The sequence below is a fragment of the Ictalurus punctatus genome, chromosome 9 (genome assembly GCF_001660625.3).
Source record: "Ictalurus punctatus breed USDA103 chromosome 9, Coco_2.0, whole genome shotgun sequence".
NCBI classification, from domain to species: domain Eukaryota; kingdom Metazoa; phylum Chordata; class Actinopteri; order Siluriformes; family Ictaluridae; genus Ictalurus; species Ictalurus punctatus.
In genome coordinates, this window is record NC_030424.2 from 17,867,832 (window position 1) to 17,885,664 (window position 17,833).

A 17,833-nucleotide genomic window follows, 5' to 3' on the forward strand; every position below is an offset into this window, starting at 1 on the left:
AACCTTTAAGCCGTGGAACAGTTCTGAACTGCAATCACAGCTCTGTGTGTCCAAGAATGTGTGTGTGTGTGTGTGTGTGTGTGTGTGTGCGCGCACATTATAGAAAGTTCAGTAACTGTATCATCCCCTGCATTGGAGCCCTTGTATATCGGGATCTTTATAATTTCCCTCAAGGTGCCCTGGTGCCAGCAGCAGTCTCCCAGCATAAATCAGAAAACTCACTCAGCCAGCAACAGCAGCGTCCTTCTGCCTGAGCCTCTGCGCTGGGGAACTAAGGATGCAGAGCGGCAGACAGGCAGAAAGAGCGAGACAGCATGAATAGAAACAGAGTGAGACAGCATAGCTGGAGAAAGAGAGTGACAGTGTGGCTGGAGACAGAAAGTGAGACAGCATGGTTGGAGGTAAAGAGTGAGACAGTGAGAGTGATGTGAGACAGCATGTTTGGAGGTAGAGCGTGAGAGCATGGTTGGATTTAGAGAGTGAGACAGCATGCTTGGAGGTAGAGAGTGAGACAGCATGGTTGTATGTAGAGGGTGAGACAGTGTGGTTGGAGGTAGAGAGTGAGACAGTGAGTGTGATGTGAGACAGCATGGTTGGATGTAGAGGGTGAGACAGCATGGTTGGAGGTAGAGGGTGAGACAGCATGGTTGGAGGTAGAGGGTGAGACAGCATGGTTGGAGGTAGAGGGTGAGACAGCATGGTTGGAGCTAGAGGGTGAGACAGTGTGGTTGGAGGTAGAGAGCGAGACATTGGGTTTGATGTGAGACAGCATGGTTGCATGTAGAGAGTGAGACAGCATGTTTGGAGGCAGAGATTGAGACATTGAGTTTGATGTGAGACAGCATGTTTGGAGGAAGAGAGTGAGACAGACTGATCTGATCGTCAGGAGGAGGGTAGAGTATGATGCAACCAAACAGGCAAAAACAATGATATTACACACTCTCACTCTCACTAAACAAACCCTGAAGGTGTTCATGATGTTAGCCTTTGGCTCTTCTGGCTAAGCTTAGGGGTCGTATAGTGAGGCATTATGCTAAACAGAGCGTCTCGTTGCCCCAGTGTGAACTACAGATCTCTCTCTCAGCTGGACTGTTCAGTGAAGCATGGTGTGATACTTTATGATGCCATCTGATGTGACATTAGTACAGTGTTGGTGTGCATGATGGTCGTAATGTTGTCGCAGCGGTGACGTTTTCCGACTTCCCCGCTGCTCTCAGGCTGCTGCTGTCTTCCCCGTACGAGAGCTGTTTTACTGTTCGAGCATCACGAGCCTGGCTGTGTGACTAGCTTTAGGTGAGAACATCTGCCTGGCAAATAATTGATTGAGTGAATGAATAAATGAATATGTTTACTGGTAACGGCATTCAAATATCTATCACTATTTCCATGCTTATGTCCGTCTATTAATCTTTACTTTCACCTCAAAATGAATTCATGGATTTCTGCAGGCAGAAATCATATGAAAGGTTGGAAAGTAAATAAAACATTTTAATTATGTTGTTTTGGTGAATTTTCCCCCCTTGAAGTACCGGTCTCAAAAGGATAGGCCGAAAGAAAAACATTTTTGGGTTAAAACCAAGTTGTCATTTTTTGCTGTTTTCCAAGCTTCAGCCACAGCAACATCCGACAGGTTTTCCCAGACTACTAGACAAATACATTTCAAATGTTTGGACAAATGTTCATTTTGAGTTGTTATTTTCTTGTACATACTGCAGCTGTGAGTCGAACACTTTGGAGTTAATAGGGTGTAGGTGTACTCAAGCATTATTACACCTAAGATCCTTCACTAAGTGCTCCTGGCCTTGTGCTATGACATCCTGCACCACAGAGCCTCGCGCTGGCAAAGCTTCGCACCCCATCCTGAAATACAGCACTGCTGTGAATACACTGATAAACAATGCTCTGGAAATGTATGAACTGTGCTTCAGGCCTCAGCTTGTGTTGGAGTGTGCAAACAGGCTGCAAGACACAGGCTGTAATGACATATTCTCCTTGCTCCATTGTGTTAGCTAACAAAACATTTTATTCAGTACTTGTCAAGCTTTCCAGTACATTTCAGTTTGTAAAAATATTAGTTTAGTTGCATAGATCACTGGTTCTCAAAGTGGGATTTTTTTTTATAACCCATAATTTTCAAAGATGTTATATTTATTATTCAGTTCTTGTAGTTATTAGCATGTTTCACTGGTTACTTGAATTGAATGGATTTAATCCCAACCTCAATAATGCAAAAAGTTGTAGGCCTATAGGTACTGTCTACTCGAACCTAATTCAATTTTATTTGTATGGCACTTAGACATTGTCGCAATGTCTGGAAATCTGGATGTAGACATGGATTTAGATCCTAATGAACAAGCCAGAGGTGACAAAGAAAACTCCTCAGTAATCTGGATAGATTTAAAAACGCATCTTTTTCTCTGCGTTTTTGGCCTGTCCACACTGAGATGCCGTTTTCGAAAACGCTCTCCCAAGTGGATAAATTTGAAAATGCCATTTTAGTGTTGTAGTGTCGACTGAGAAAACGGAGATTTTTATCTTTAGTCACAACAAACAAGGTGGTGGACGATGTTGTACTACAGTCGTTGTGCCTGCTGTCCAGTTTGATAGCGGAGTTGTACAACCTTCAGATCACATTTTTTCAAAGGGGACGGGATGTACCCTCTCCACCTCTTCGTCTGTCTATTTAAAAAACATCTATTTAAAATGTAAATAAACACCTGACAGAAAGGACGCAGGCCAAAGCTTATGTTTTTACGCGTGCATCGTATAGGGATGTAAGCATTTTCAGACGTTTCAGTGTGGACAAGCAATTTTTGGAAAACATTTGAAAACAGCACTATAGATGTGGAATGTTTTACAATGAAAATGCAAGTCTTTAGGTCTATCTGGACTAATGTGGATATAGCCTGAGAGAAACCAGGCTGGAAAGGGAATGTGTTCTCCTCTGGGTGATGCCTGATGGTGGGATTATAAATCATTACTCTTCTACAACTGTATACTAGAAATTCAACCAGTACTAAGTGCGTTGAAAGGATGTTCAGTATGAGCATCATGGTCTTCATGATTACAGCAGCTTGTTGTTAGGTACAGTGGAGATTTCAGGAAAAGATACATGGCTCTTATAAATGGTTATTATTGTATAAATTGAAACAATTTCAATTTATATTTCAAAGTTCAAAAGCTGGATGTTCAGAGGAGGTTCGAGTTATTGATTATATGGTGTGTGAGGAGTAGGTATTCATCTAATGTTCGTATAGACTGGAGTGGTACATTTCATTTTGTTCAGAAATGCTATGGAGAATGTTCTTTTCAGTGCTACTGTAAAGACCGTATCTAAACTCAAATACACATAAAAAAATAAATCCATCTAAATCTATTTTTGGTTTGTCCGATTCAGTTCTTATACACATCACAAATTGTAGTCCGTCGTGACCCGCCTGTTCTCACATCACTCCTAGAAGCTTTGTAATGCGGAGACGGATTTCTGTAGCAGGGTGAACGTGCGCCGAGATATGTATCTATGTGTATGTTTGCGAGTGTATGCGTGTCCAGATGTGCACTCTTCCCTCCTGTTCAATAATTCAACAATTCAACGCAGCAGGGAACAGACAAAGATTTATGGCCTGTGATTGTGCAATGTCTGGATTTATCAGGACCATAGAGAGAAAATTGTCCACAACTACAAAAGGCTGTTTCTGCATGTATTTGATCAGCATGAGAACTCATCAGACTGAGGGGCAGAGGGAAGGATACAGGGAGAAAAGGAATGGGGGAATGAAAGGGAAGAAGGAAGAAAGAGAGACAGGTCAGGAAGGGGAGGGGTGTGGAGGTTTCATTAAGGGATCATGGCGGCCTCCTGGTGTTTCCCATCTTCATCCTCTGATTCACAGGACCCACACTGCCTCGGCCTCTCCAATTAATATGGAACCCTTACAAGAAAATGAGAGTTTATTGATTTAGTTTAAGGCATGTTTCTAACAGGGAAAGCTATTCAGATGCGGGGAGGATAGATAAGTGATCCCAATAAGGGGACAAAGAATGATGTACGAGAGAGAGAGAGAGAGAGAGAGAGATTGCATTGACTCAGTGATGTTTAATCTCTGTTCCAAAGAACTCTAATAGAGGCTGTTTGACTGCATTTTATTTTGTTGGCAATTTAATTTGGACTCGGCTATTGTGAGGAAGGGATATGGAGAACGGACTATCACAATGGTGCGCTCTTCAGGAGGAAAAGGAGCAAGGCTGAAATCTAAGATTACCCCCGCCACCCGTGACACTTCCCGCTCATGGAGAGGCACTGGGATGTGACCACAGAGACAGATGGGTTATTGCCTGGACAGATTTCTCCCTGAGTTGATTTTCATTTTCTTGATTTTCAAAGTGGCCAGTGATCTGTAACAGGCCCTTCAGCGGGCAGAGATGGGGGCAGGAGCACAGTGGACAGAGGTTAGCCCACTCTCGCAATGGAAAATATAACTTAGACCAGCTCGACTCGCCTCCCCTCCACTCCCTGTCTCTCTCTCAGTGACCAAATTTACAGTTATCCTTCACAAATTACAATTTTCAGATTGGCCATGGACCCTAAGTATTTCTTCTTGCCTCATGAAAGATGTATTTACTTAGCATTTAAGCAGTTAAAGAAAAGAAAAAATGTTCCTCTACAGTTTGTAAAGAGGTTCTACTTGGAACCTTTTCTAAATTGGAAACCCTCTGCAGTACATAAAAACTTTTAAGTTCTCTCAGTGGAATAAAAAAAAAACATTATTGTATTATATATATATATATATATATATATATATATATATATATATATATATATATATATATATATATATGTAATAGAATTTTCATTCTAGTTTTCAATAACAGTATTATAACAATAGAAGGGTATGGATTTTGTGATGTATGCATTATTTAGCAGTTTATGTAATATTTGGAAAGTACATGATTGTCATCAGTATTATCTCTTGATCTATCATCTGTGGATGAACCGGCTGGTTTAAACTTACACTCGTCTCTCTCATACCAACATTCCCCTCATGTTAGTTTCAATTTTGTTGCTGTATAATTAATATTTGCAGATTAATGTGCTTTAAGATAAATAACTGGACAATAATCTGGCCCTTCAAGAATTTACTGATTATGGTTTATTCCAGTATTTAACGGCATGTACCTGATTAAAACTCAGCAAACATTTTAAGACCATTATTTTTGCAAAGCTCTTGAAGCTACATGTATATCATCAAATAGTTGATCGCGAAGCAGCTCAGTGTCAGAAGATCTATCTTTGTTCTGTGGATTAAGTAGCTAGTGTGCCGAGTTCAACAGTTGTTCTCTCCTTTGTGGGTTGCCTTTTGGTCTTTCCTGTCACAAGTTCTGAAGGTTGAAGAGAAAAGCGGTGTCAGGAAGCTGATTGCTAGCACGGAATTTCTAAGACAATCTGAATCTCATATTCAGCTACTTTGCCACAGTGGATTAAGATGATCTAAGAAGGCTTTGTGGGGCTCGATAAAAATCAGGCGCGCTGGAGAAAGGAGCACCGGGAGAAATTTTTCCCTTTTTGTCCTTCAAAGTTAATTGTTAAAGTTATTTTCCCCCCTCGCTGTTGCATGGGCTTTGCCAGGGAAAAAAAAAGAGTGGCATGTTTTGCATGAATTTAATCACCATCTGAGAGATTGTCTGTAAATCCTCTTCCAACTTCAGATATGATCATTTGTTACTCATTTGCACAGTCCAAATTGAACGTGCCATTATGGTAACAGGACATTAGTCTTATACTGTAATTTATTACTGATTGACTGCTACAGTGAGTGATGGTGTGTCTATAATATCCACTGTGCATTGCCTTGATGCCTTCCATTTCTCCTGATGTGAAAGGCTTTAGTTGAGTAGTGAAGATTAAGGCTGTGCGGAGAAGTGGCACAAAGCAGTATTAAAAGGACAGAAAGAGAGAGAGAGAGAGAGAGAGCGCGAGAGAGAGAGAGAAGCAAAGTGCTTCTCCAGTAAATCTCGCCTGTCTGTCTGTCACTGCCCAGTTAAAGGTTACTGTAATCTGAGCCGTGTAACACTCGAGTGGGCTGGAGAATGCTCTTACCAGTTAATAGTGCAGCTGTGATAGATATAGCCTCAGCCAGGCAATAGAGTAGCTAAAAGGAGAGAACGGCTTAGCTCACCCCCTCTTCTGGAGATGCCAGGGAAGCAGAGAGGTGTCACACATACACACTGTGCAGTGTGGCTGTTTGAATTGTGAAATTAGAAGCCTTCACAGACAAATATTACTCCTCAGCCCTGGGCTTGGCAGCCTCTCTGCCATCCATCACTTTCATGCCATAAAGTCCGCCCGCTACCTCATGGAAACTTTCCAGAAGCTTTTTAGACTTTTTTTTTTGTTCCTGAAAGCATTCGGTTATTAGACAAATGAAGTAAGGCTTTGCCGACTTCATTCTTATTCTTGGCAGTGTGCTTTTTATCATAAGGCAGATAGTCATTAATTTACAGAATCAACGGTGGGAACATCTTTTGTGATCTCATATTAATTTTTTCCCCCCGAATCCACCCCTCGGCAAAAATTACTCACATCGTTAAAAAATATTTAATTAGGCTGCAGTTTATCCACGGCTCACAGGGGAGAAGGGATTTGCATGAAGCAGGTCGCATGGCGCAGCGGTGAGGGAGATTGGATGTGAGCGGAGTTCAGGGGGTCACTGCCTCCGCCAAGGACTCCCATTTGCCAAGGTCAGCCAGGTAGCGTGGTTTCTCCCCCAGGTCCCCACTCAAAGACGACAGCTCCAATTGGCCTTTAATTAGGGCCTTCCTTTAAGCCTCAGCCTGCTGTTGGTTTTATAAAGCTACTTCATACTTTAACTCTTTGCTGTTGACTTTGGAACAACGCGCTGTTTTGGGTTATAGCACAGCCACTGAAAATCATTTACAACTATGTTAGTGTTGTACAGTTCTCCAAAAAGTGGACACATATACAATACATAATAACAGGCCTTGAATATCCTCCTTTGCTTAATAACTTGATGTAGAATGTTTTGAATTGGCAATGATGCAATATGAAAAAATTAAGTGTGCCATGAACATATGGATTTAAATAAAACAGAAGTACATAATTTGTGTTTGTATGAAGCCTGAATAATAATGTACTTTTTTTTTTATTTCAATCTTAATACATTAATTTAAAGTATTATTGGAAATGTATAAAATATTAGTCAACAGGTTGATTACTATGCTGCAAGCCAGATTTTATTGTTATTCTTTTACACTCTTTAAACATTTTAACTGTAAGGGAGATTTTTTTGTATACTGTCAGGCAGTTAGGTTGATTTTTCTGGAGCTCGAGAGCAAACATGCTAAACACATACCTTTTTTATATTACTGACTGACAGCTAGTTACATTTCTAACATTTTTTACATTTCTATCTATTTTTGCCCATTTTTACCAGTATTGCCTAATATGCTTGAAATAAAGGATCCATTGGTGGAATGCGTTGTGGTTTAATTGTGCTTGTGGACTTGCATTTTAGTTGTAAGTCTAGAAGCATTTTATATACACACTATATATATTGATTACAAAAACTATATACTGTCTCCCCAGTATAAAACTAATTCATGGCCTTTTAATTTCTGATTAATACACAGCGGAGCACTATTACAAATGGAATTGCGGTTTGTTACAGAAGTTACATGTTTACAGCGGAGTTGTCTGGTGGCTTCATCAGTAATAGCCCTGTCTTTGCTAGCTGGTGTGATACGTCATATAGTTAGTTTATATAAGTAATGATTATATAGGTTTCATTTTGAAAATCACATCAGCTATGTCTGGATGGTCAGTCAGGCCTGGAAAATTGTGTTCCTACTCCCTCAGTTAAATCTTGTTCTGCAGAAGAGCTCAATGCTCATGAACATGCCAGTGACACCAAAACTAATACACGATAGGCGTACCGATAGTAATAACAATGCCTGATCATGATCAGATTTTAAATAACTAAATAGTGGCTGAATAATATTGGGGAAATTGACTATTATCCATAAGATAACACAGAGGCAAATACCGTGAGGAATATACGACATGGTTAAATATCGTGAACCTGATTGTATTTTTTTTTTTTAAGGCTACAGTGTATGGTGTTTTATTTTAAGACTTTCAAAAATAACTTTTTCAAAAATACCGTCTGCGACCTAAATTATTGTCAGTTATCAGAAAAAAAGTACATTCTAACAAATATATTTACTCTTTACTGTTGGTGAAACAAGTGGATAAGGCACCGATCCATAGAATAGATTCTGCCGACTGTCTCAATTTGTCGATTTTCCTGTTACTGTGCATTTTGCTTCATTATTTACAGGCATTTCATCTCACACTGTGGCTCTTTATTGTGTGTTTGCAAGTGTGGCCCAGGCCAAATGTTGGAGAACTCCAGGCAGGTTAAGTGGCTGGGAGCAGGAGGTGAGCATGTGTGCAGTTGATGCCAGAGAGTAATTGTGTCATAATGAGCAGGATGAGGGCTGGCACGCTCCCATGGCTCTTCAGCAGGGTTCAGTGACACTTAACAAAGTAGCCTGAGGCTCAGAGGGCAGCAAAGAGCGACCAGTGACAAAGAAAAGCTAACACTACTGTTTCATACAGTGAGTGTGTGTGTGTGTGTGTGTGTGTGTGTGTGTGTGTGTGTGTGTGTGTGTGTGTGTGTGTGCGTACCCATGGGGGGGGGGGACAGTTGTTGTTACACTCATTAAGCAGAGAAAGATGAAGAGAGGAAGTGGAAATGGGGGGAGAAAGCAAACAGGAAGGAAGCTGTCGATCATGTGATAAAAGTTGACAGTGGGGCTTATGGCTTTGATGGAGCAGAACAGTTAATAGCATATAGCTGACATTTCTTGAAACCCTGCTAATTAAAGCTTTTCCTTTTTTTAAGCAGCGCCTAACATCCGTCCCTCTTTCTCTCTCTCTTCATGTTTAGAGAATCATGTGTTTTCATTAATCTGTGCCAGTCAGTCTTAATAAGCCAGAGGAAGAGAGATGAGGCTGTGGTTTATATTGAGTGTCCTTCTACAGAATAAATGTGTTGTTGAGGGCACTGCCCATGCCCCTTCTCTAGCAAGCGCAGCCTCATCTACTATGCAAAAGCTCATGCAGTAATCCAAGTGTCCTTTCTGCAATCACAGAGTATAATCTGCTGCTCTCTTGTAACGCATAACACTAGTACCAGTACCGCATCCGCCTGGTGCACAATGCATATTAGAGCTAGTATTATTGTTAGCCCTCCCCATCTCCCCATCGCTGAGAATAACACTGCACAAGTGCTTTGTGGAAACACTTGTGTTGAAAAGTAGGCTCATTGTAATACAGTTAGAACAGTCGACAGGGCCGTGTTCATGAATTATAATAGACACAAAAGGTTTGTCTGCGGGAGACCTGGGAGAGAGAGATAGCTTTGGCATTTCATCTCCATTCGGAAATAGATTTTTTAAAGCACTCAGTGTAATGTATTCAGTGCACTGTTGCTGGCATACCGACACACTGTCATCTCGCTTATTATTCAAACTTAATCCAATTGCTCATTTGAATCGCTATCATTCCTCCCATCCTTGTAATCCATGGTGCTGTTTGTCTCTTGAGGTTAAATACAGTTGTAAAATACCTCTCTCCTGTTTCTGAAAGCTGTTCCAAGCATGCGGAAGACGATCGCCAGTCCTTGTCTCATCACATCACATCCACAGTTCCTTTGGCTTGTCGTTCACAGAATGTCCGAAGATTTTTTAGAGCAAATGATAGCACCTCCAGCTTTGTGCTGAGAAAAAGCATTGTTAAACTGTGAGAAGCAGAAAGAGATCATGGCTATTGTAGTTAGAGTGTGTCTGCTGTGGGACTTTTCAGTAGTGCTTTAAGACATTGAATCAGGGAATGGAAGACATAGGTAGGTGAGTTACAGTTGTGCTCAGACACAAAAAAAGAAGCAATCTGCACTCAAAGAACATTTTATCAGGAACACTATAGTAATACTAGCTAGGGCCTCCATTTGCTCTCATAACAGCCTTAATTCTTCATGGCATGGATTCCACAAGATGTTGGAAACATTTCTTTGAGATTCTGATCCATATGGAAATGATTGCATCACGCAATTCCTGCAGATTTTTCAGGTGCACATTCATGTTGTGAGTCTCCCGTTCTACTACATCCCAAAGGTGTTCTGTTGGATTCAGATCCAGTGACTGGGAAGGCCACTGAAGAACACCGGACTCATTGTCATGTTCATGAAACTGGATTGTGATGATTTTTGCTTTGTGACATGGTGCATCATCATGCTGGAAGTAGCCATTAGAGCAGGAGTGTCCAGTCTTATCTGGAAAGGGCCGGTTTGGGTGCAGGTTTTCATTACAACCATGTAGAAGCCACACCTGAGTCTATTGAAAGCCAAGATCAACTGATTAAACAGGTGGAATCAGGTGTGGCTCCTGCTTGGATGGAATTAAAACCTGCACCTTATTGCGGATAAGATTGGACACCCCTGAATTAGAAGATGGGTAAACTGTGGCTGTGAAAGGATGCACATGGTCAGCAACAACACTCAAATTGGCTGTGGCATTCAAATAATGATTTATTGGTATTAATGGGCCAAACATGTCAACAAAACATTCCCCACACCATTACAACAACTACACCTGCCTGGACTGCTGACACAAGACAGGATGAGTCCATGGATCCATACTGTTCACACCAAATTCAGACCCTACCATCTGTGTGCATGAACAGAAATCGAGATTCATCAGACCAGGCTGCGTTTATTGGTATTGGTGAACCTGTACCCACTGCAGGCAAAGACTTCTCTTCTGCCCTCAGCTTTCTGTTCTTCGTTGACAGAAGTGGAACTCGACATGGTCTTCTGCTGTTGTAGCCCATCCGCCTCAAGGTTCAATGTGTTGTGCATTCTGAGATGCTTTTCTGCTCACCACAGTTGTACAGGGTGGTTATCGTAGTCACTGTAGCCTTTCTGTCAGCTCGAACAAGTCTGGCCATTCACCGCTGACCTCTCATCATCAAAGCGTTTCCATCTGCAGATCTGCCACTCACTGGATGTTTTTTCTTTATTGAACCATTTTGAATAAACTCTAGAAACTCTAGTGTGTGAAAATCCCAGGAGATCAGCAGTTATAGAAATACTCAAACCAGCCCTTCTGGCAGCAACAATCACACCACAGTCAAAATCACTGAGATCACATTTTTCCCCATTCTGATAGGCCCGTATATGCATGATTTTATGCAGTGCACTGCTGCCACATGATTGTCTAATTTGATAATTTCATGAATGAGAAGGTATACAGGTGTTCCTAATACAGTGCCCAGTGCGTGTATATATGTACATCATGTGAAATTTATATAATTAAGGTTAAGGTTAGGCTTACATCAAGTATTAGGTGTAGACAATTCTTATTTTGTATATATTATAGCATACACACTATATACAGTATACGTTACACACACACACACACACACACATACATATATGCATATATATATATATATATATATATATATATATATATATATATATATGCGTAAGAGAACTCCACCTCTCTGTTCTTAAATGTTTAATCTCCCACACATTTGTCCCCTGACTCTGTATTGTTTCCAAACACTGTATATTACTGTGTTGTACATTACACTGTAGTATGATTGAATAGACAGTTTTGAAAAATTCTGTTGTTTTTTCCCCAGGCTCCTTTCTATTCTACATTATTACCTAGTACACATCCAGGTCACAACTCATTGTTGCCATCATGTCTCCTCTGCTCTGTATGAATTGTTACAGCTCATGACAGTGGATTTCAAAAGAGACAAACTGCTCTGAGGGATTGCACACTGAGGGATAATTCGCATGTAATCCTAACATCCCTGCAGGCCGAGGCCAGATACGCACATCGATGCAACAACGGGACATTTAGGACCCACAAGAGCATTGTTGCTGTTTTATTTATTTATTTATTTATTTATTTATTATTTAATTTTTTTGTTGTTGTTTGTCCTCCATAATATAAACTCCCCCCTTCCTCTTATCTGTAATCTTGTGCTCCTAACCTGTAGTGTTTAAGGCACACAATAGCCTGATGCTTTTAGAAAGGCAGCAGGTGAAGGTCATCTCTGTTTTTCAAGTTCAAAACAGTATCTTGAAAACATGAAGAATACAGAACCTTTGAAACGACTCATTACAAACATCAGTTCGCTTGTGTCTACTCTTTCCCATTTGTGAAGGCGAAACAACTTGTGTGTGTGTGTGCAGGTGGAGTTGACGGGCAGCAGTGTGTTTGACTACGTGCACCCGGGTGATCAGGTGGAGATGGCCGAGCAGTTGGGGATGAAGCTTCCTCCAGGCCGGAGTCTGCTGTCTCAGGGAGCCGGGGCTGAGGACGGAGCAAGCTCAGCCTCCTCATCCTCACACTCTGAGACGCCTGAACCTGGTAAGAGGAGAAAGCTTTCTGAAATATCATGTCCAGTTAATTTATATAAGGCATGTAGCTAGTATTAGCAGCAAAAAATTATACATATTTATGAATGTAACTAACAGCTGGCTAGCGTTAAGGTGAAAATGAAAATAGTTATGACTATGACTACATTTACATGGACAACAATGATCTAATTATTGACCTTATTCTGAATAAGACTATATTCTGATTAAGATGTTTACATGAGTCGCTTCATTTCATTTTTTACACGTTATAGAACATAGATCGATTAACAGCACACATCATTACGTCCCCACGCCACGCTGTCCAACGTTCCCTCCAAAATTTCACGTATCAACATACAGTTCGTCTTCATTAGGGTACCGTATACAGTTTTGGGTGTTTCAATTTTAATTTTACGAAAGCTTCAAGTGCAGTTAATTATTTGTTGTGCTATACGTGCAAACAGACGACTGTTTGAAGCTATGGGCTGCGTCCCAAACCACGTACTTACCTACTAAATAGTAGCCGAGATACATGTATTTCGGCCACTATATAGCAGGTAAGACCGCGGTTTCGGACGCAGCCGTGCTCTCTTGTTTGCCATCAAAAGGTTGAGCACTGCCATTTGTGTACGTGTCCTGTCGGAAAATACGGCGAAAACTCCAACACGGTCTGTAACATTAAGGTCTGTAATGCACTTCGATAATGCGACTAAAACAGGAATACTCCACACGTCTTAATTCCATTTCCATATATGTACTCGAATTCTGTATTCTGTAACACCAGACCACCCTGCTAATATGTGACTGGGTTTAGAACAGGATCACATCATTATCCTTAGTCATTCTGAAATGCAAATACAGAAATGACGTCTTACCTGCTTAGTGATCTTAGCTTGTTGAAGACACTGTGAGAGAATAGCAGTTTATCCAAGGCTCTTACTGTTCTTCAAGTGACACAGTCACCCACTATTTTGAGAAATGAGGCCTGTGTATAAATATTCGAGTGTTTCAACTGTTGCACTAATCCTGCCATCTTGCCCTGTTGCCGTGTTTGGCTGCCAATTCTGCCAAAAAAGTTTTTATAATCGCATTATCTGGTGTCACCCAGAAGAGGATGGATTCCCTTTTGAGTCTGGTTCCTCTCAAGGTTTCTTAATCTTATCGTATCAGAGTTTTTCTTTGCCACCCTCGCCCCTGGCTTGCTCATTAGGGATGAACTTTCATTTTTATTACAATTTGATATATTTTATATAAAGCTGCTTTGTGAAAATGTCCGTTGTTTAAAAAAAATAAAACTGAATCGAATTGAATGTTCAGTTGGTGGAATTTTTAATGGAGGTTCATTCAATCATTGTAGGTTTACAAATTTAACTCACAATTTTGCATCAGCTAAAGCTTCCTTCTTGATTGTGAGACTCAGTATTAGTATGTCTAATATGTCAGTATTTCATATTTGACAACATGAAGGAATGGACAGATTCAAGAAACAAGCTGACAGTCGTTTGACTGAAGGTGTTTTCTGAAAAACATATTTAGACCAGTGGTTTGGCGAGAAGCGTGCGTCTGCCTGTGTGTATGAGACATGATATGCTTGATGAGCATTTCCTGAGTATCGAGCTGGAAAGCAGCAGTGGCAGTGGTGGCTGCACTGTAACGTGCTCTTCTTCCCCCGCCCCAGAATTTAATTAGAGGACTTGTATAGATGAAATGAAAAGAGGTGACATTCCTCATTAGAATTCTTTTCAGGCTGGTTATAGACTTTGCCTTCCAAATGTTCCCATTTTCATTGTGTTGAACTGATGATAATTTAAGTATTAGGGGAAAATCCATTTATAAATTAAACAAAATGACTTGATATCCATCAGTCCCTTAGTTCATCAAGCTGTTCAAACAGGAGGGAGATTGGCTGTTCGGCCCGGGTCTTCCGAGAGCCTCAGTAATTAGATATGCCAAGGATTTATTCTTTGCTGATTGGGGCTTTAAATTAATTGAAGTTCCACATTTGTGGCTTTGTCCTTTTCTCTGCTTTTTTTGCCATTACACACTGGTTTGTGTGTGTGTGAGCGGTGTTGGTTGGGGGGCGTATAGAAAGGCTTCACAGTCCTCATGGCTTCATAGTCCTCATTTCTTAGCAGCAGTGAGCGCGCCGGTCTTTAATGGAGGGGGGGTTGTGACATTAAGATTTATTTGTTTACACAGACCCTCATCCAATACTTCCCAACCTCACAATCCCTCCATCTCTGTCTATTTCTCAGAACAAATCCCAGTATAAGAAGTATGTAATACGGACACGAGCAGCTGCTCTTTGCGAATTGTGCTTGTGTCATCTCCTCCCTTTCACTCTGCTCATGATGTCACTCTTCCCTTTGCAATGTCACCTTTCCTTGTGTTGTACCTCTGAAGTAAATTGTGTTATCAAGAGTCTTGTTTAAATGCCTAGCACTGCAGAGACACCAGTACCTCCCCCTCAACCCCACCCACTGGTTCCATCTTCTCTCTCAAGGGCACGTCACATGTGTAATAAAGCGGTAAATATTAAATATGACTGGGGTTGTTGGGAGGTTTTTTTTTTTTGTTGTTGTTTCGTTTTTTTGAAGATGCTAATCCCGATGTTTGTCAACAAGAGTCCTTTGATGTGGATGAAAGGCAGCACTGTTTGTGTGTGTAAATACATTAATAAAAGAGAATGCTGCCAACATTATTTGCAATAAGATGAATTCGGGGTTGCCAGCCAGATCCCGTGACATCATGTCCAAATAAATTCAGCATAAAGACATCGCTGAAACGTAGTTTGATAGTTTGTAAATTTTATGTCAAATAAAATATTAATCCATTTAAACCCAGGCAGAATTAATTAGATGTGTTTATTAAAACCTATTATAACAAATGAGCAATCTTTATTGGGAATTTATGTGTGATTTTAGAGTAGAACTTTTTCTTTTCTTTTCTTTTCTTTCCCCAGTATTTTACTTTGCCGTTGACAGGCTGATGGGTCAAGGAGCAACATATTGACGGGATCTGTAGTGTAATTCTCTTTGTACTCCTTTTACGCAGACAGCTTTTTAAATGATGGATGTATTTGTTTTATTTTAGTTTCATTATACATAAAGCACACAATGGCAAAAAAACCAAAGCTAGATGCCTCCCTTTGTTAAATCTTTCAGATAAAATAGCATAGGGAACCTATTTGTCTTTCTTTGTTTATAAATAAACCAATGTATTTTGTATCTCTGACATAATAATACTACCATTGTGAACCAAATAAAGAACTTGTGCGGAAAATGCGTAGTTTACGTTAACCAAACAACTCTAAAGCAACTCTTAAGTTGTAATAAAAATAAATAAACTGTACAAATAACCTCTGAAATACAGTAAAGCAATATTCACTTCATAAATCTGTGAAAGCTTTCATTCTTTGCAGATGACTGAATGATAGGCCAGTAGTTTTGACTTCCTACTGCAGTGTGTACTAGACACAAATCCTCAACTTACTGCTACAACACACACACTAGTCATACCTGTTCCCAGTCCATTATGTGGTTATGAAATTGTGTGTGGAAGCGCTGTGTGTGTGTGTGTGTGTGTGTGTGTGTGTGTGTGTGTGTGTGTGTGTGTGTGTGTGTGTGTGTGTGTGTGGAAGCGCTGTGTGTGTGTGTGTGTGTGTGTGTGTGTGTGTGTGTGTGTGTGTGTGTGTGTGTGACTGGAGGGTGGCGGTGTTGAGATGCAGCGCTGCACCAGGATCCTGAGGCTCCAGAGCAGGACTAGCCTTTGGTCAGGGTGATCCTGCCTCTCCCTCAGGCTCAGACCTTTGATTTGTGTGCATCCTCTTCTAGCTTCAAACAGGTGTCTGCTGCTGAGCGTGACATTTGAAATGCAAATAGAGCTCTTTTCCACCAGGCCCCTAAACCTGGGCCTGTCAAACCAGAGTAATACCCACATCTCCCCCACATGCAGTTATACACACACACACACACACATATCTTTGTTATACACACAAAAACTTAGATGTGTGTGTACTTTTGGTGCTTGTGTAATACCTAGTGAGTCAGTAAAGAAGGGAGAATAGGATTGTAAGGTTCATGTAATGTATAACTTTAGCTTTGTGCAGTTGTGCTTCTTTTTACTCCTAAAGTACATGCTGCTTAAATAACTTTACTGTCCTTTTATCACAGCTGCTTTCCCACAGGCATTGTTGCACAGAGATCATGGTTATATGGTAAAATGCGCGTCACAGTGAACACTCTCTCCACCAGTTAGGATGATCTTAAAGGAGAACTCCACCTTCAATGATTTGTTTATCAATATTTATCATTAATCTGTGACATTTGATTTATTTGATTTCATTTGTGTAATTTGGTTTAAACTTCTTTCCTTGGCATATTGGTCTATTTTCACTAGTTGACTATTTCCTATATTACCCACAGTGCCATTCAACTACCAGCTGATTGTGGTGCCCCTGATAGTGGAGCCCTTGTTTAATCTCTACCTAAAGAGATCAATGCAGCGGCACTTTAGTCCTTTAGTTTGTCCAGTTCTCTCACCTCCTCATCTACACACTCTGCTCAATCAGTTAAAGTTCCAAAGCATTCGTGCTAATTCCGCCATCAACGACTAGCCGAGCCGAATCTTTGGCATAACATAGTGCAGCTCCATCATATAACCGCATGCATTATGGAACTTTTAGTCCAACGGTTATTATCTCCTCTATTTTTACAATGGAGTTCTCATTAAGATAATATTGTACATCATTGAAAATTAAGAAAACAAGCTTTTGCTCTTTTTGTTTTCAGCGGCTAAAAACCTGATTGTTATTGTAGAAAATTCGTCTTCTATTAAATGCCTCTGTAACTACACTAACAATGTCCCCCAGTGTCGTAAAACTTGGTACACAACTGCCATCTTCTCACAGGAATAACAAAAATACAGCACCAACCAACAGTTTAGCACCAGACTCACTAAGCACATCATAAACATTTCAATATAAAAAATGTAATGTGTTACAGCATGGATTTATCCTTTAACCTTTAAATGCTTGTGGGAAACACGGCCCTGATCTCATGAGAAATTTTGTTTGGATTGTAAGAAACGAGGGTGATGTAATTGGATTTCTTTCTGTCTCATAGAAATGAATTCACCAAAAAAAAAGGTAACTTTGTATCTTGATATATTTTCTTACGATTTATAATGTGCAAATGGTTATAAATGTGCAGATGCCTCATAAACTCTTGCAGTATTTTTAAATGCGCTTGAAGGATGTGATAGATTCAATGTAGAATTTCTGAGTAGTGAAATCAATCCCATTTTAAAATCGAACCCTAAGCCTACAATAAAAGTTGACAGTGTCTATTAAATGAGGCTGAAATTCACAGTGCCTTCTTGAACTC

At 40.4% G+C, this 17,833-nt stretch overlaps 1 protein-coding gene across 3 annotated transcripts in view; it reads left to right on the forward strand.

Moving 5' to 3' along the window:
• Positions 1 to 17,833, forward strand: part of LOC108269480 (neuronal PAS domain-containing protein 3) — a 253,602-nt gene that overhangs the window by 202,749 nt on the left and 33,020 nt on the right. For all 3 annotated transcript variants that reach the window (XM_017475393.3, XM_017475394.3, XM_017475395.3), the window contains exon 6: positions 12,282 to 12,459. In XM_017475393.3, the coding sequence (XP_017330882.1) occupies positions 12,282 to 12,459 (178 nt within the window). The remainder of the gene's footprint in view (positions 1 to 12,281; positions 12,460 to 17,833) is intronic.